Source organism: Nasonia vitripennis, chromosome 4 (assembly GCF_009193385.2).
Source record: "Nasonia vitripennis strain AsymCx chromosome 4, Nvit_psr_1.1, whole genome shotgun sequence".
Lineage (NCBI taxonomy): Eukaryota > Metazoa > Arthropoda > Insecta > Hymenoptera > Pteromalidae > Nasonia > Nasonia vitripennis.
Window position 1 is genome coordinate 7,861,048 of NC_045760.1, and position 19,108 is coordinate 7,880,155.

Below are 19,108 nucleotides of genomic sequence, written 5' to 3' on the forward strand. Positions count from 1 at the left end.
TTTTCGCTCCGCCGGAATTATTCATGGCATATCAGGGCTTTGTCGCGATGCTAACCCTCTACAAATCGACGGGTGTATTGTGTGCGAGAGTAAACACACGCGAGGCAAAGTGGCGCCTTTTGTGCGCGATTTGTACAAACGATCGCGAAGAGTCAACAGGAGATAGAAGCTCGTTACGCGTTTTCTTCGATGTATATCTATATACAGGCCTGTCCGGAATCCCGTTATCGTCGCGCGCTGCAGTAGCCGAGTGGCGTTTCGTGTAAGCCCCTTAGCGAGGCCGCACACTTTTCCGAACTCGGTCACTCGAGCGCATCCCTACTATACTCTGTGCGACGCGCGGACACAAGCGAGTCTCTTCTTTGCAACGCCTATCGATCGAACTCTACGCGCTTTTGAAGAAGAGGCTATTGGAGAAATCGTCACCTCGATTCATTGTCGGCTACGCACGCGTAATGATCGAGCATAATTAGCGCGAGTTATATGAACGCAAAGAAAAGTCAGCCCCATGCGGTTTTCGAAGAATCGCTGCAGCCATGAGCCCGGCCGACGTTTTCTTAGGGCTTCGCAGGCCAGGCTTCGATATAGACCGATTGTAGCGCGAAAACAAAGCACATACGTTCCAACTGCAGCGCGGAGCGTATATAGTTTCTCCTCCTCGCAAAATCTGTGTGTGTGTGTGTGTGTGTGTGTTCTGCTGATTGGATTATCGATCGCGTATGCCGATCGCATGTTCCCGAGCAATTTCGCTATACGCTTGTAGCTATATATACGTATACGTACACAGGAGCGAGCGCGAGTTATAATTTTATTTGACTCGGGCAAATATAATCGCGCGTATTGTGTTTACGCGACCCGATTCGCGCTCGCTGCATAACTGGGTAAACAGATTTTTCTTTTCAATCTGCGGAGCGAGACGTACGCGTACTCGGAATCGGGTGGAATTTCGAAGCGTCCCTTAAAGCGATATTCTATTCCACTTTCGCGGTACGATATGGAACACACCCTTCGGATAATGGATTAGCCAGCTACACGTACACGTGTTCGTAATACAGTCGACTCGACGTGTGTATGTGTACAGTAAGGTGTCCGCACGTAGGGCTCGTAAAGCGACCGCCCAAGAGAATCCGCTATCGGAGGATCCTCCCGAGGAAGAGGATAGTATACACAGACGTGAGTCGGAGGAGAATAACCCACACACGGCTTTATTGGGTTATACACCGCGCTCCTGCGTGATTTACTGCCTTGGGGAAAGACTTATTGCTGTTTAAATATTATACTAGACCGATCGATCGATCTTCGCAGATGACCTTGCGCGAGAGGGTTAACGAATGCAGCGTCGACCTTTGCCTCGTCTAGTGAGAACCGCGTCATATATTTTTAGCGCACCGTTTATGAGATTGTCGACATTTTTTCCCTACTCAATATAAGTATCCCGAATATAACTACGTATACAGCCGATCGATCGTTGCTCCGACCTGTGTATACCTTATACACCCGCAATTACCGGAGGCCGCGCAATCTCCGGGGCGACTTCCGCGCGCAAGCAAGGGTCATCGAGGATGAAAGCTCCAACAGGCGACGGCTGACTTGGCTGTTTCGACCTTTACGAGCTTGCGACGGCGATTGCACTAGCCGACCCTGCTAATGGCCGATTCGTCGCGGGGATATGTATTTCAATGCGAGCGAGTTTAAGGTCTAGGTTTTTCAGCCTCGCCACCTCGTTTCTGTGCGCAGTTTACCAGTCACGGCATAATAGCGCGTGAAAAGTTTCGGTAACAGCGGCACAATGTGCATTGTATAGAATACTGCACCGTTTGAATACTGCAGAGCGACAGCTTGGGCCGAACTACATCATCGGCGCGAGTAAAATGTTCAAACTGCGTCACCGCGCGCGGAAGTTTAAAAATAAAGCGGCGGGAATTACGCGAACCAGCTGCAGCGTCGCGTGTTCCATTTACAAACTTTAGATCGAGCGAACGAAATCGAAGGGTTAATTAAAATCCGTAATCCGAACGAAAGCTTTCCTGCTGAAAACTGCGCTGTCGGAACAACGCGCCGCTGTTCGCCAATCGTCGAAATCAATCAATTCCTGCTTCCCTTTTAGCCGATAGCCTCGATTCGCCAGCGGCGTCGACGCGACAAACATCGCGTTCCTCAAAAGTTGCGACAATTAGGGGAGCAGCTACGTTACGAATTTGCTGAGAGGAAAAGAACTGCCGGGCTTAGGGCAATTACGTAGGCTTAGCCTGACCATTAATATGCTACTCTTGAACTTTGCGTCGGCAAAGTGGGAGCCTTTTTGTGCGCTAAGACAGGTTGAATTTTGCATAAGATTTATCCGCGCGAGTGAATAGTTGAACGAAAATAAAACGGTCACCGGTGCGCGAGATTCGTACAATTAAAGTGTGTGCTGGAACACCGTTAGGTGAAGAAAAAGACACGGAGATGCATGCGCAGAATCGTAACTCTGCGGCGAGAGCGAGAAAATCTGGAAAAAATTAAAGCTCTCTCTCGGTGCTGTACACCGCGCATATAAAAAAAAGAGCAAACGGAACTTTTAATCTCGTAGGTGCAATGCTGCTGCGCTGCTTTTAAACGCGGTTATGTCGCTGCAGCGCAAATATTCCTCTTTAAGCCGATCAAAGGCGGGACGAAAGTGAGGTGTATAGTGAATCCTCGGGTGCTTTTTTTAAAACATTTATTCGACGATGTAACTCTGAACATTTACTCTTCGCCGATTACGTTTCACAATCTTTCTTTCAAACCAGTCGAATAAAAATCTCCGAAATTGAAATTTCTCGGCCAAAGCAGACGAAAGCCGGGCAAAAAGCTCGCAAAATCGGGAACCCAGCTCAGACGTCTAATTAGTTCACGCGGCTTCTCTCGCCTTCCTCAGGCATTGTCTCCGCGAGAGGAAATATCGATCGTGGCTTTTGTGCAGCAGCGACGACCTCGTCGCTCCGAAAAACACACGCCTCTCCGGGAACACTGAATTTAATCGAGTTACGAAACAGCGCGGAAAACTAAGTCAGTCGCGTATACGTGAGTTTGCGCTCCTTGCCGAGCGGAGACACGCGTGACTTCTTTCTCGGCTCCGCGAGGATGTGCGGAATTCGCGATGAGATCTCTCGGAGAAGCGTTTTAAGCGATTCCAAATGGGCCTATAGCTCTTCTATTCACGAGCAATAGTGGGGTTTTCCGTTCGGAGAAGCTTCGCCTAATCGAAGTAAATTTTAACGGCGCTTACACGAGAAGTCTGGAAAACTATACCTCCTTCAAAATTCCAACCTTGGAAGCAGTCAAGTTGAACTCGGAGACTGTGTGAAAGGAGACGCTTCGCTCGAAAATTCAAAGCGGCAGTCGCGACGGCCCGTGAAAATTTCATCGCGGCCCTATTCGAAACTTTGAAACGGCTCCCTTTCTCCTGCGCTGGGAAATTGCCCGCGGCGAGTCAGGGTCAGTTTTCAGCGGCGAGGGTTGTAACTTATATACGACGAGGAGATCGTTTTTCCTATACCTCTTGCGGTACCGAAAACTCGGTTATATACGGAGGACGAATCTCGTTATATCGTCATCGAGCGTATCGCGAGCGGTGTCGTTTTTCATGATCCGTAACGCGAAGACAAGAGACACGGATTAAACGAATTAACAAAAGTCCGTGTACGAATTTACAACCGATCCATAAATAAACATTCGCGCGCGCGGTATTCCTCGCGACGACGGCTTTATATAGCCTAGCGGCTCGTGAAAAAGTCAGCAGTCGAGGGTTAAAGTTTGATATTCTTGGAATAAGGCACCGTGTGTCTGTGTGTATGCAAGTCTCCGTCTACGAAATCGCTGACGTGTAAAGCCGCGTATAAGGCTCTCCCTTCATTTTCTCCGTTTAATAAATCATAAAGCTCGGCAAAGCTCCGCAGCGTATACATCGCGGATTAGTTCGGGAGCTTGCGCGCAGAGCTTATTACTTATTCGTCCAATGTAACTGATGGAATACACGAGGATGCAGTGTATGCATAACGTGTACGCTTTGTTTTCGCGTGAAAAATTTGGGTCAGAGCACAGGCGTCACGCGAATACGTGGTGCCAGCCAAAAACGCACATACACCTGTGTATAGTCTCTATATATATCGTCGGTACCAAGCGCTGCCTCGCTCCAGGATCGACCTTTTCGAGCCGATATATAGCACCGGCAGCGGCGGACGATTCCATCTCTAGGCGGGCCGGTCGATGCCGCGCCGGTTATCGCGCGTTTTATACTAAGTTGAATTTTTCTATTTTGACATAACACACGGCTATAGAGCCTGGACTATTTTTTCTCCTGTCGATGAACTGGAAGTACACACGCCTATAGGCTTGAATGGAATAAGGCGAGAGAACGAAAACACCAGATTGATCCGGTACGTAAGTATGCTCTTCCTTCAATACGCACACGTGTGTAGCCTCTCCCTCCGACGATCCGCGCGGCACAAAGGAGCCCGGTATAGGTGATTTTTTATAGATCTCGCGCGCGACAAAGGGCCCCAAAAGGAAGGCAAGGTGGCCGCGATGCGAACCGGCTGAAACCGGCTGCGACAATGCCGCAGTTGATTCAGCCGCGAAGCTGATTTTACTCCCCCGTGAGTAATCTCGCGCATACGTTGCGTTCAGTGCGTATCTGTGTGCGTGTGTGTGTATACACAGCTCGGAATGCGTCGGTAGAAAAAAAGCCGGAGAGATAACCGGAGAGGAAAAAAGTAGCCGCGAGTAGCATTAGTCTATGTCGGCGGCGGCTGCATAGTCGTGGCGCGCATGCGAGTCGACTTGGCGCCGAGCGAAAGCTCGACTCGTTCTCTCTCTCTCTCTCTCCCTCAGGCAGATCAATACGCGCGCAACCAGGCCAGGCTATATACTCTCCCTTTTTCGCGAGCTAGGCGGGGGTGAGAGAGAGAGAGAGAGGGGGGGGCGGGAGAGAAGGAAAAAAGGGGCAGCGGTCATTGCGCCCTGTGCGTCGACGCTCTTTCTCGTGTGAGCGATGCGCTCTACTCGTGTCTCTAGTATAAGTATAGTCGCTTATGTTGTATGCGACGCGAAGTCGACACACTTTGCGCTTCTGAAATATCACAGTCGATAGCAGAGCTCACCCCCTTGTACAGAGATATTTACACGCTGTTATGTCAGCGCGGGGAGCAGTTTCGAAACGTTGATCGGTTGTTCGATGCTGCTGAAGCTCTCGGCGCATGAAACGCGGTGTATAGCCGGTTGTATAGATAGCGATTAATGGAAAGTCAATTAGCACGTCACCGATCGGCGGAATCGAATGTCGGATTTCGAAAAGGTGCAGCGAAATTCCGAGCAGCTGTTAAATTGAAAATGTCAGCGAGACATGGTTTGAGGGCAGGTTTGATTAAAGCCTATCTCCGTTGATCAAAGCCCTATCTCCATTTTTTGCGATGGATATTGGAAATTCTGTTGAGTCTATATCTCTCTCGCGGAGCTGATGGATATAACGAACAAAGTAATTACAGCGCACGTGCGGCAACTTTGATGAAAAAGTAATTTGAAACTGGTCGGATAAAGTTCGTATTTGCAGCATAGGATATAACCGTAGCTATCAACGCGCTGAACTTCGCAGCTTTTTCCGAAACCCGACGAGTATCGCTGCGAAATTCAATTAACCCATCGAGTACATCGATAACTGTCCATATGGCTGCGATTCGTTTTCAACCAGCGGCCCACGAGTTAAACAACACCTGGACGAAGGATCCCGTCGAGTGTATATAATACTATAAACGGTCTAACGAAGTTAAAGCGACTACTGCGGTCGTATATATAGCCTCAAGTGTTCCTCTCTCGCCGAGAGTACAAGGGGAAAGGCTCGCAGTCTCGTCAGACGCCGGCGGCTCTCTCCTCGAGAGGATCCTCCAAACGATTATTGGATTCCCATGGCGAGAAAGTATTGTCCCTCTCATTCGTGTAAACTTCTCGTTCTCTCATCGTTTATGGAAAACCGCCCATCAGGTGTCATCTCCATGTCTACTTTAGGTCGCTGCGCGATATTCAATTGTTTCCGATCGCGATACCCGCGGGATTGCAATTATCGAGTGGTCTCGCGAGCGCTTGCCTTTGATCCATTAAACCGGCTGCTCTCGTTTATACTCGCTGGGTCTATGGCTCCGGCAGATCGAAAATTCACTATACGTACATCCAGGGCGTAAACTAGTACTTTAAAAGCGGATTAGCGGACATCCGATAATGGCATACTCTCGCAGGTTCTCCCACGCATATCGAATAGCTGCGATTCGCTCCTCGTTGTAATATGCGCCGGGTTATACGATACTACATTTCTGGAAATATATTGAATTTCCGCGCGCGCGCGCGCGAAAAATTTATCGGCGACAATTTATTAGACGCGCGATAAATTCCGGCGTCGCAACCTTCGAGAAAATTTCAGAGACGCGTGTATATATCTACATCCACACATCCAGCTCACTTGCAGGCGCGCGTAAGCCCCGAATATCAAAAGAACAATAAAACTGTCGGACAGCGGCTCTGAGAGAAAGAGAGAATCGAAGCATATTGCGCGCGAGTGAAAAAACTTTTCGAGCTATATGTGTGTGTATGTGGGGGGGGGGGGGGGGAGCTAGGGTCTGGAAGCTAGAGCTTGTAGTCGTAAAAAGGACGAGAAAGTCCGGAAAAAGGAAGGCGCTGCTGGTGGTAGTCGTAAAAAAGCAAGTTGGGAGGCATAGGTAGTTTGTTGTCGGCGCGCGGGATACGTGCGTGCACGCGGAGAGGAATTACTGCCAACGCGGTTCTTTACTCCGGGTAAAAGTTGCGGAGGCCAAGTTTTATCTCTATACGCTCGCGGTTTGTACAAGTGTCGGGAGTAATCGGAGCGAAATTCGCTATAGCCGCGATGTACGTACGAGAAGCTGCTAATCAACGCCTTCGAGTCAGAGAAGCCCGCGTATCGATTATCGCTCGGTAGTTATATACGTCGATCACCCGCTCGCATCTATCACTTGGCTAACGCGGATTTGCTTTCGCGGTATACACTGCATAGCTCGTCGGTCCGTTATATGATTGATCGCCCGTCCCGTTCCTCCGAAATACTTTCGCGAGCTATACACCGAAACTAGAGCAAACATTCGCGCATATCGGGCGATATGCCTACATTTACGGCGGAATAATGACACGGAAGTGCGCGCAGTGCCCCACCCTATATAAAGAAACGAAATAAAGTCAATTGAAATCCCCGCGCGCTAGCTCGACGACACGCGGGAATCGAGGGTCTCCTTTTCCGGCGGCCTTGCGCGCACCCCTTATATATTACATACACATAAAAACGGCGAGGCGCGCGGTGACGTCACCCCGCACGAAATTGGGTCAAGAGGGAGGCCGATATGCGTGCGCGCGCGTGCGGCTACGCTATATGGATCGAGCGATGCAGCTGCTCCGATGTGTATGGGGTGTTCTTTGTCTCGTACATACGTATAGGTAGAGGATGCATCTTTCGCTTTTCTTTGTGCTTAACGCGAGCGGGAATTTTCCGTGCGAGGGATGCTCCTCGAGGATTCGGTTGCGAGGAGTGACGCACGCGACTCTGCGCGGTCATTATCGAGCGGAAATCCGCGGACGTGTGAACTTTCGATTCTTCTTTTCTCGGCCGTCTATTTTCGTCACCGAGAAGCATATATATATATATATATATATATGTATATGGTAATGGCGGTGTGAGAGGGACTCTGACGCGGATCCCCGGACTTGGACGGATTTCATAATTCGCTCCTAAGAGGCTATCGACAGTTCCCTTCGTCCGATCGATTCTCATTTGTTTCAATCGAGTACACGTCTGCACGTGATCTCCGCAAGCGGAATGTGCTGCGGGATGAAAGAGCCGCCGCCGAGGAAGAACAAAAATCTGCCGCGTTTATAATATATACGCGGAAATTCGATTTTCGGACTCTATTCTCGGACCGCCGCGGCCCTGAGAACTCTCCGAGACATTGAGGGTTATTTTTAACGTCTCGACGCTTCGCACGCGTTTGTGTGTACACGCACACACGCTCGCATTGGACGCAGTCGAGACTTGACCGAGTTTCCCTCCAAATATCTCCCTCTTAAGAAGCCGACGAAATTCTTCTGTTTTCCCAACTACTGCGATGTTGTTGCTGTTGTTATGAAGTTTCGGAACGGATTACGTACAAAACCGACATAAATCGTTAATCATCGACGCAGACGTGCTGTTGTTTGACGCGAAAGCGCGCGTAATTTCGAAAACGACGATTCCAATCGAGTTATACACAGCCGAGAGCAAACGACACAAATTATTCAAGCTCGCGAATCAAATATCGCGCGCTGTTAAAGCAACGACTCTCTCTCTCTCTCTCTCTCTCTCTCTCTCTCTCTCTCTCTCTCTCGTATTTCCACGAAGGCGAAAATCTCGCGCGCGCACAATGATATCCAATGCAAAACGCCGCGCATATATAATAACGCACGTTATCGCACAAAGAGTCAGAGGTATGGAGGGAGTTCCTTTTCAAAGGGGAATATTTTTCTCCCCGCGAAGCCAAGGCGCAAAATGAGGCGTCATTACGCCCGCGTATGAAATCGCGCACACGTGTCGTCGTCGTCGTTGATGCTCTGCGATTCGGCAATAAATACGACGTCCCTTTTTCTCCGCGGTGATATGAACTAAAAAGCTCTCTTTTTCACGGAACGAGATTAAAGCGCGCTAACGAAGAAAAACCGACAGTGGATACGTATAAACACACGGAGTGTATACTCTCGCTGATTCTGAAAAATCGACGCGAAACAGCCTCTCGGATGAGCTTTTATTGTGTATACAGCGAGGGGATGAAAATCCGGAATTTGAGTACGGAGCGATTACTCGATGCCGAATATAAATTCGACGCCGGCGCGTCGCGCGCGATGTTTCGCGCAGACGAGCTGTGCTACCTACCCCCCGTTGAAATTCAAGCTCTCCACTGGACGCGATAAATTTAACCCTGCTGAGGGGGCTCGCTCGCGTATGCGTGTATTGATTCGCTCGTTTACTTGTTTGTCCAGCTTTTCGTCGTGATACCTCGTTCCGTTTTTAGTGTGTGAATATTTGACGCGCGACGAACTTCGCTTGTTATTTTCAATTTTCGTTTCACGAAAATTCTGCCCCGAATGAGATTTCGATGCATCGACGTGTACACACACACACGTGAGCAAGAGGACAATGCGGCTGAATCAGAGGGGACACACTTCTCCGGCTCGTATCTCTCGCCCGTGGTTAGCACAATGCGGATGCAGCTTTGGCGATCGAAGCTCTTCCCTCTCTGCCTTGGTCACGTGTGTTGCTGACCTGGGCAGCGGCGAATAAATTCGCCGCTGGCGAGCATCGATATAAGCGTTGTTTAGCGGATTTTTATCGGAAAAAAATTAAACGCCTGACCTACATGGAGATGAGTCGATTTTGAGCGGAGAACGTCGCTATGCACACACACACAGTTGGCTACATAATCCCGCTTGAAATATATACGCATACTATACAGCATCACCGGCGACGACAATCGAGGTCAAATGCAGGCGAATCCCGCGAGGATTTGCATTGGGCACTGCAGACTTTTCGCGTCCATGCACCGCCGGAGAGGGGGGGGGGGGAGGGGTATAATTTGAATAATCCGCCGCGGGATGCGAGGGTCGCCCAGTGTACTTTTAGGAGTTGGTACCAGCAGTTAGCGACAGTCTCGGCGCGTCAGCGTATAATAGAGGGAATAAGAACAAGTGTCGTCGAATCGAAGGATGACAAAAAAAATCCAAACGATTCCAATAGCAGCGGATGTTTACTAGGGTCAGCCTACTCGGAAAAACCGGCTCACGCCGCGTTGAAAAGATCAATCACGGCGACGACGACAAGCCCTAGACGATTTCCTTCAATCCGCGAGCAGATATCTTCTTCCCTCCGTTACTGTATACACGTACGATCAGCCGCTATAATCTAATTACGGAGCTCGCTCGCCCGCGCGTAAATGTAATGAGCGAAACGCCTGCAGTTGTTATACCCGATGGCAGCAGCGAGGTCGAACGAATAGAATCGAGCGCGTGCGATAAAGGCTGATTGACGACGACGACGCGCATTCCTCGAGGATATAACACACACATACACAGCGCGCGCGCGCGAGTCTATGTCTATGATCGCCTATGGTATATAACTCGACGATTGGCCGATTCTTATCTCGTCGAGAGAGCTGGCGATAAATAGGTCGTTCTCTCACACCTTTGACGTCACGCGTGTGACGCTGACGACCGGCTGGATGCGCTCTGTACGCGAATGAAATTCAGCGCATACGCAGCCGAAAATTCAAAACAAGAGATCCGTATGGTATACGGGAGATGAACGTTCACGGGGAATTCCCCGCTTCTCCGTCAATTCCATTAGCGATATATCCATTATCATCATCATCATCATCATCATCATCATCATCTACTCACGCACACGGCGGCCGAGCAGATACTCCCACTCGGTTATATTCCGAGATCTTCCGAGTGTCGCGGTGTAGATAGATATACGTATGCTTTGTCCGATCTATCTCTCCCGCAGGGACAATTGGCCAATGAAGGCCGCGCATACAAAAGGGCCAGCTCGAGTGTAGGTGCCGGACAAAAGGGGCCGAGATCCTCGGACGCAGACGCGACGACGACGGCAGCGAATCAAGTGCACAGAGAGCAAGCGCCGTGTACGACTGGATAACACCGGTTCGACGCGGTCTAGATGAATTGGGATTGGGACTCCGTGGAATTTTTTTCAAAGCATTAAGAACGCATTATTGCATCTGAAAAATTTAATGGACTCGCATCAAAAGTCGATTACAAATAAACGACGCGACGACTCCGTCCTGGAATCAGCAAGACGCGCGGGCTTTGAAAAGCCGAGTCTCGGTGTGTGTGTGAGAAATATTTCAAGCTTCTCTTGAAAGGACGGAAACAACCCCATACCGACTCCCGTCGTGATAAATGAACTCACGCGAGCATTCAAATATGCGGCGGCTGCCAACGACTACGTGTGCTCTCATGCGTACAGGAGCTCGACGCGCTTTACTCCACCCCCGAAGCCCCGTATTACGTAACGAAAGGTGGAGTACACTACTAACGGCTTTTCGCTAAGCGATACTCTCGACGCCGAGGTTCTAATTCTGCCGGCATTCGCTGAAATTATAGGTACACACGATGCGGCGAATCTCGCCATATCGACGCAGAACCGATCGAACGAGCCACCCCCGCAAGCTCGAATTCAAAGGTACAAGCACGCAAGGTTTACTCATTGCAGTATACACGGACGAATGACGGATGCGTCGCTCGCGGGGGCCAACGACCGGTTGACGAGACTCTCTCGCTGCAGCGGAGCAGCGGGAAAAGAGAGATGCGCGCGTTGGCGCAACCGAAGACCCACCGATGCCCTAAGCGGAAGTCTTTGAAGGTGGCAATTAAATCGAGAGGATTTGCAAAGACGCACACACACGGGGTATTCTCTGCCTCTACTTTTGCCAGAGAATCCGAGAGGAGTCGAATTTCCCCCTGTGGACATGCACACCTGTGCCGTTTTGTCCTCTGCGCGAGCTTGCACTGCGGTCGACAGATTACAGCTGATGCTTTTGAAACGTTTATCTTCGCTGGCACAGGCTAATTACAGCCGTTCCGCGCGTGCTACTCCCATATACTTTCGACAAGAAGAAGAGTAAACGAAACTTGGCGAGAGCGGATAGTTGATCGAGGTAACCGAGTAACTTTCCGCCGGATAGTTTTGGAACAATTCAAACTTGCAAGCGCTCTCTGACCTCGAGCGAGCTTGCGGCGACTAATTTCACGAGAGATGGACGACTGCGAGAGTACTTTTCATATCATAGAATTTTCATGCAACTTCCAAGAATACATCGCGCACCGGTGATGAAAAATTCAAGCGCAACAACCGCGCGGGGATCGAAAATGCCCCGCTGCCAACAAAGGTTCGAGGAAATCGAGAAGCTCGCGCTCTCCACTATGTATAGCCGCATATCATCATCGAACGAGCCGGTTCTTTGTTCAGCCCCTGTTAAGCTCTGCACAAATGATACACCACCTCCCGCGAGCAACTTTCCTTTATCGCTCGCGTGACTGTAACTTCACTTACACGTATACACACGAACCGCGAGAGCCTGATATCGATCCACGCCCTGCATGTGTACATCCGACATCATATGCTGCACACTCGCCGGACTGAAAATTAGAGAGCCGCTCGATTTTTCAGCTGTCTATCCGCAGTGCATTAGGGATTTCTTTTCTGAATCGTGGAATCATGGAAAGCAGCTCCGTGCGCAGTCTGGGGCGGCCGGAAGTTGGTCGGCGAAGCGTACGAGGTTCCCCTTACGTAACGTGCCCGGGGTAAACAAATTAATCAGCCGGAGAAAAATCGATGAAGCAAACGTCAGCCCCGAACGGCAGTCTTGTGTAGCGTCGTTACACCGCGATTCCTCGAAGATCGGTATACGATTCACACGTACCCTCCGCGCTATACACACGACTAATAAACGTTCTCTCAACGCGGCGGAGAATTCAAAATTCGCGTTCGCGCTCTCGCTAACAAAAGACCTCGTCGATAGCAACTCAGCTGTATGCACACCTGCATACCTACTTGCCGGCGGTAATGAAAGGTGGAAAATAAAGAGAGAGAGAGAGAGAGAGAGAGAGAGAGAGAGAGAGAGAGAGAGAGAGGACACGTACGTACACACACACACACACACACCCACACACACATATCTCCCTTCGGCCGCCGATAGAAATGGAAGCGCGTTATCGGGCGAATCGAAATGTCAGATGAATTATAAATAGGTTTCGATCGATAAGCAGCGCCCCAGAACTTCGACGACGTCGTTGTCGCCGTCGTCACAGGGGGTGGTAGTGGTAGCTCGCGTGCGCGCACGCCTAGGGCGCCATCTACGCTGCACACGGCCCTTCTGCTCTTGTCTTCGCGGCGGCAGTGGCTGTTACCAACCCCGAGAAACTGGCCTCTTTCTTGATGCTTGCGTGGTCGAGTAGCTCTATATGCACTATACCGCTTTGCTTTGTGCGGCCGAAATTATGTGTGCCGGCCACTCGGCACGTATTGGAGATTATGAATATTCGATGACTCGAGAGGGGGACTGCGCAGCGATAATCGTCGTACTTTTCCAAACGTCGCGTGTGCGAGAGCTAGCTGTGTAATTTGCTGTGTACTATCAATTTTTCTCCCGAGAACGCACAGAGAAACACTCGGCCCATCGACGAAAAAAATGTATGTATATGTATGCATTAGAGTCGCGCGGAAAAGTGGGAGAGGGGAAGGCTAGACAGATGGTCAAGCGCGGCGGACACGCACACGCGATCCTTCCATTTTGATAATTCTCCCGGACTTCCGTTCGTATAAGCTGTTATATACTTTTTTAACGCGTTTCTAGCGCGGACTTTGAACGAAGCGCTGCAGACTCGTGGAGTATAAGACACACGCGCGTACGTAATGAGGATGATTCATTTCGGGAATCATCGCGAGATTGGACCTAATCGAGCTGGGTCTAGCGTATGAGCCGGAATCGCGCGGTTATACGCGGAGCCGTCCTTCTTCGTTATTTGCACCGGTATGCTCTACTGCAAGCTCCTATAATACGTGGATACCAATGCTGTATATTTTCGGTTTAATCAACCGGCGAGCCGTTGAATATTTCAGCGGCGCGTATCGAGCAGCCGAAAATACACCGCGGATCCGCGTGTGAGTGCATAATTCAGCCATCGCTCAAGCGTGAACCGACCCTCATCAATGCTGCAAGGCCGCCGAATCGAATTAACGCTGGGAAAAAGAGGCGATTTGTACGCGTAATTTCAAAGATACCGAGGGAACAGTAGCGCGGAGAGATAAGCTTCGCGTACAGATACACACTCTTGAATGCGCTCGGCTGGAAGGCCGAGTGTGTCGGTGTGACTATTTCTCTCTCTCTCTCTCTCTCTCTCTCTCTCTCTCTCTCTCTCTCTCTCTCTCTCTCTCTCTCGCTCGGTCTGTATGACTTTGACATTGCTAGCGCGCTGCACTATGCTGCTCCTTTTTTGCACGTTATATTTATTCGCGCCGCGGCTCGACGGCTCTTTCATCGCACTCGCTTATTTCGTAACGAGCGCGTCCTAATTAACCTTTTTCATTACGCTCGCGCTTTCATGGTGTGTTCCAGCGCAGCTGCTGGCGCGCGCATTGTTGAATTTAATGACGCCGCGGGCGAGCTTTTTCGCGAGCTTTTCGTTTGCGAAATATTTTAGCTCGGCGTTGAAAAATGCGCGTGTGCATCGAGGCACTTTGCGAATTCGCGCAGCTGAATCGGTCCGCAGCAGCGAGTCTCCTATAGAAAAGCGACAAAAGGCTTCGCTCCGACAATGACGGCTGCGCTTATCAATCGCAGCGCATACGCGCGGAGATCGTCGCTCTCCCCGAAAAAAAAAAAAAAAAATTAGAGGTATACGCGTCTGTGACGTAACGCGTCGAACGTAATCCTCGGGCGGGAGATAACGCGATGCGGAAACGGCGCACGGAGAAATTTCAATGAATGGAAAACGTCGGGTCATACGTTATATACGTGTAGACACATAAGGGCTCCCCCCTATGGAACCGCTGTATATGCACACAGGCGGCTCTTAAAAGGATCGACCTTTTCAATCGACGCGACGTCCTTGGATCGCCGTCGCCGCCGGTGTACTCTGCGCTCGTATAAGCCAGTTCCTCTATATATAACGGATGGACCGTTTGTCTCTCTAGGTGCGCGTGCCCTCGGCTCTATGTGAGCGCGACGCGGAATATTTTATACCCGTCATGACGACGATCATCGTGATGATGATGATCGCGATGACTCTGTGATGCTGGAGCTTTGCTCTTATGATTTCGTTTGTTTTTCTTCTTACTCGAGTTCGGCTTCGTTGTATACAACGTTGCGGGAGTAGGCGAGATTCGCCGATTAGCGATCGTTCGCGTCGAATCGAGTTATGTATACTTTTTCTCGGGCGGTATAATAGAGTAAAACATGTGTCGGCATAGAGATGTAGATCGTGGAAGGAGAGAACAAAAAATAGAATTAACGCCGATTTTTGCGCGTATTGGAGCCGTTTGAGTGTCAGGGTCGCGGCTAATTTATTCGATTATTCGCTCGTTGGATTGTTCGTGCCCTTAATTTTACGCGATTTGCGCTGAAAGTATTACATAAGCAAATTCACGCGTCACTGGCTTCTGAGACTGTGGGGAATTGTATCGTACATACCTCGACTGAGGTTGAATAATATTATTTTAGAAAAAAGTGTATAAAAAATGTGTGTACGCATGCAGCGGAAGAGTCGAACATAACCTATACGGGCTTCGAGTCGCTCTTGCACCAGGCTGTGAAAAATCAAGGGGAACAAGCGCCTTCGTCTACTTTCAGCTATTGTCTGACTAAGAATCCAAACGGAATACAGAGACTAGAGGGAATATATCATAAAAGCGCAATGCACAAATCGAGCACAACAACCTAGACGAGTCCATTTTACGCTTTTATCCCGTCTCGGAAAAAAACAGGCTCGTACACTTCCATCCCGAGAAAAATCCCTGAAATTACAGACACCCGAGTAAAAATCGCACGACAAAATCCGAGGCCACAACACTCCCAAATCCCGGAGAACGGCTTTCCGCGAGCACCGGCGAAATTTTCAGTGAGGAAATCCCAGTTTTCCGCGAACCACGAACAGAGCTAACCCAACATACACGCGCCCCGCCGCTGCTGCTGCACCGACTCGTTTGCGCAGAAGCAGCTCGCACTGCTGCAGCGGCGGTCTCTCTCTCTCTCTCTCTCTCTCTCTCTCTCTGGCCGCCTGGATTTTCGAGGCGGTCGATGCGAAAATTGCATCCATTGATTGCGCGCTATAATACACGGCCGAGAGGCTTTCCGTGTGCTTTAATTTCGGCACAGCCGCCGAAAATGGCTCGCGGGGGTGGAGGAATCGCCGAATCGACCGTTGCTGCATTATACAATGCATGTGTGTGGAAACGAGAAACAAGAAGAAAGAGCAAAGTGCACATGGAACACACTCTGGTGTTCGGCTCTGCGAATCCCGATCGGAAAATAAGGAGCTTTGCATGTCAAAGAGCGCGCGCGCGGACGACATTTGTTGATAGAAAGTCAGCGCATAAGGGAGAGAGAGATGTACATCGCGATGTCTGCAGCCGGTCGAGTGCGCCTGCGCGCGACGAGCAGACGACAATCAGTAAGTCTGCTCCATCTACTAGCAGAACACTGCCACGAAAACGGTTAATGCATGTATCGAAATCCACGAGCTTTTTTCCAGCTTCATAGGCGTGATCGTTTTTGGGGCCTGGCGCGCAAGAACGTTTGTCACACACACACGCACACACACACACACACACACACACACAAGGTCGTTGTCGGATAGGCTATTACGCAAGACCGGAACACACGCGCGCATCAGCACTGATCGATTGGTCGTTTCTCGTGTGTCTGTCTGTGCGTGAGTGTGTATCGGACGACCTTGAGACTCGACTGCTCTTCCTTTGCATCGCTCCCGGGGACACCAGGAGGCTGCGCGTTCGCCGAGTGTTGGATGAGCCCGCGTGCGCGAAAGAGAGAGAGAGAGAGAGAGAGAGACGATTACGTGAGCAGTTGTAACACCACGATGGTCGTCCTCCACAGGGCATCACAGGGGTGGCGGCGCCCAGCACACCCACTATATGCGATATCGCGATGGATCCATATCCCTGAATTTCTATATGTTTTTCCCTATGTTTGCCATTCACGTGCGATGATGCTTCAAATCAAATCAAGCCAGATGACTGTGCTGCCGAGCTTGCGTTCTATTCTATGTCTATGATTCGTATGCGCTAAGGTTGCAAAAAACGCTCTAGATGTAGGTAACATAATAATAATAAGTGATAAAAAATGTGGGAGAGAACTTAAAAATTGGACGGATATCTTGTGGGAGTATAAAAAGCAAGGCACAACACAACAGGCGGGAAATAAACGAAGAAAACGAAAGAAAATAAAACAATTATACAGCAGAGCAAAGTATTCGCTTTCTAGTGCACTGGCATAGAGAAGAGAATCTTTACCATGTTGGGGCGAGCTGGTCTTCCAGGAAATGAGGCGCGCGAAGAGGCTTTCTGTCACGTCACACACACGCGCGCGAGAGAGATACGAAGAGAGAGCTAGCGAGTAGTATGTATCCTAGCACGAGAGGCACCACTAACAAACGATTATAGCAGTCCCTTCTCTTCCTGAAGCAGCTGTTCTGGCGCCTTATCCCTTTCAATTATCTCTCTTTCTCTCTCTCTCTCTCTCTCTCTCTCTCTCTCTCTCTCTCTCTCTCGCACTTGACTCTTCGTCGACCGACTGGCGATCACTGCGAAGCACGAGTATCAGCCACCATCACCATATCACGTTATCATATGCGTTTTGTTTCTTCTCTCGTTTAACGCGAGAGAGCGTATGCTTGGTACAGAGGTTGGGACGGTGTCGAGGAAAGCTTCGGGGGATGTGTCTGGCACACTCACTCGAGAGAGGGAAAGAGAACGGAAGCTCTCTTGCTCTCTCTCTCTCTCTCTCTCTCTCTCTCTCTCTCTCTCTCATTCACGCTGCACACTTTCGAAGCCTCTCTCTTTTCCGCGCACACCTGAATGATGACTTTTTTCGATGCACTTGCCGAGTTACGTATCACGAGGCTTAGGAAAAAGCAGCGCGCGCGAAATGAATCCACAATCAATCTCCCTCCGGAGGGTGAGAGAGACTGTGCGCTGCACGCGCGCAACCCCCGCGCTGCTGTCACGTGATCGATCGATTCCGAAGCACGAAACTGAGAGAGAAGGAGAGAAGCAGTCCCGGGAAGAGAAGAGGCCCGTGGATTTCTTCTATTCGTCCTCTGTCTCTCTCTCCCTCTCTCTCTCTCTCTCTCTCTCTCTCTCTCTCTCTCTCTCTCTCTTCTTTCCTTGCTTCGTTGTCCGGTGTGTTTTGGCGCGTCGCCTTCTTCTTCTTCTTCTTCTTCTTCTTCTTCTTCTGCTTCGTCGACACTTGGCACCGATCAGTCCATAACACACATGGGCTCTGGCCGTGATCGTCGTCGTCGCGCACTGCAGCCGCGTCTTCTGCTACTATTTATTTACTTATCTTATCTCTCGCACGGGCGAAGACGGCACTTGCGCGAACCATACGTAAAATACGATGCTTTACATTTTACAAAGAACATCCGCGTAGTTCGCGGCGGCGATTAAGCGAGAGGCTTCGATAAGACATCGCTATCAGCACACGCACAGAAGAAGAGCAGATCGTCATCGGAGAGTCGTGAGCGCGCGCGCAGTCAATGAGTTATTTTCGAGCGCTGTCATTGAAAACTCGCGGGCACAATTTCGACATCGGTTTCTTTTCTTATAACGCGCACTGTACTCTCCGGCGAAGATCTTCCTCTTAGCCCTCGTACGTACATTCACACAGTTACGCACACACACACACACACACCTCACTGATCGCGGCTTCTGCAGAAGTTATGTCATCGCACATGCGTGTACGCGAGCGAGCGAGAGAGAGAGAGAGAGAGAGAGAGAAGCAGCTCGACTAGAAGAAGGCGAGGGCGGCGCGCGCACCGCGGCGCTGGCGACGTCGTCTCCGTGGCCACTGCTGCTGTGACTTCTTCGATCTCTCTCTCTCTCTCTCTCTCTCTCTCTCTCTCTCTCTCTCTCTCTCTCTCTCTCTCTCTCTCTCTCTCCCTCTCGAGGACGTTCCTCTGCTTCCACCGGATACTCGCACTCGCAGCAGGCACACTTTTTTCTCTAATACGAGGAGTTTTGCAGCACTGATGGCGTGTGTGTGTGTGTGTGTGGCGAAGATGAGACGGACTCGACAGGGTGTGAGGGTCTTTTTTCTGCCTGTGTGTCCATGTCGGAGGGTGTATGCGCGCGAGGAGGGTAGTGGCGCTTGCAATGGGGATGAGGAGTGAGAGAGGGCGCTCGTGCACTAGGCCGAGGATGCGGGGGTGAGTTCTCTTCGCCTATCCCGCAAATCGATGGGATCGATCTAGATGAGAGCGAGCGGCAAGTATATGCGTGTGTGAGTAT

The 19,108-nt window shown here is 50.3% G+C and overlaps 1 protein-coding gene across 19 annotated transcripts in view; it reads right to left on the reverse strand.

Annotated features, from left to right (window-relative positions):
* The window catches only part of LOC100116320 (sodium/potassium-transporting ATPase subunit alpha), a 76,379-nt gene that overhangs the window by 24,385 nt on the left and 32,886 nt on the right, over nt 1–19,108 (reverse strand). For 3 of the 19 annotated variants that reach the window (XM_031928769.2, XM_032599087.1, XM_032599088.1), the window contains exon 2: nt 17,114–17,403. The exons of 9 other annotated variants lie outside the window; for them this stretch is intronic. In XM_031928769.2, the coding sequence (XP_031784629.1) occupies nt 17,114–17,116 (3 nt within the window). In that variant the 5' untranslated portion in view covers nt 17,117–17,403. Of the gene's footprint in view, nt 1–17,113; nt 17,542–17,673; nt 18,606–19,108 lie in introns of those variants that run through there. 7 more of the 19 variants (XM_032599085.1, XM_032599086.1, XM_032599084.1 and 4 more) reach the window with 7 other exon arrangements.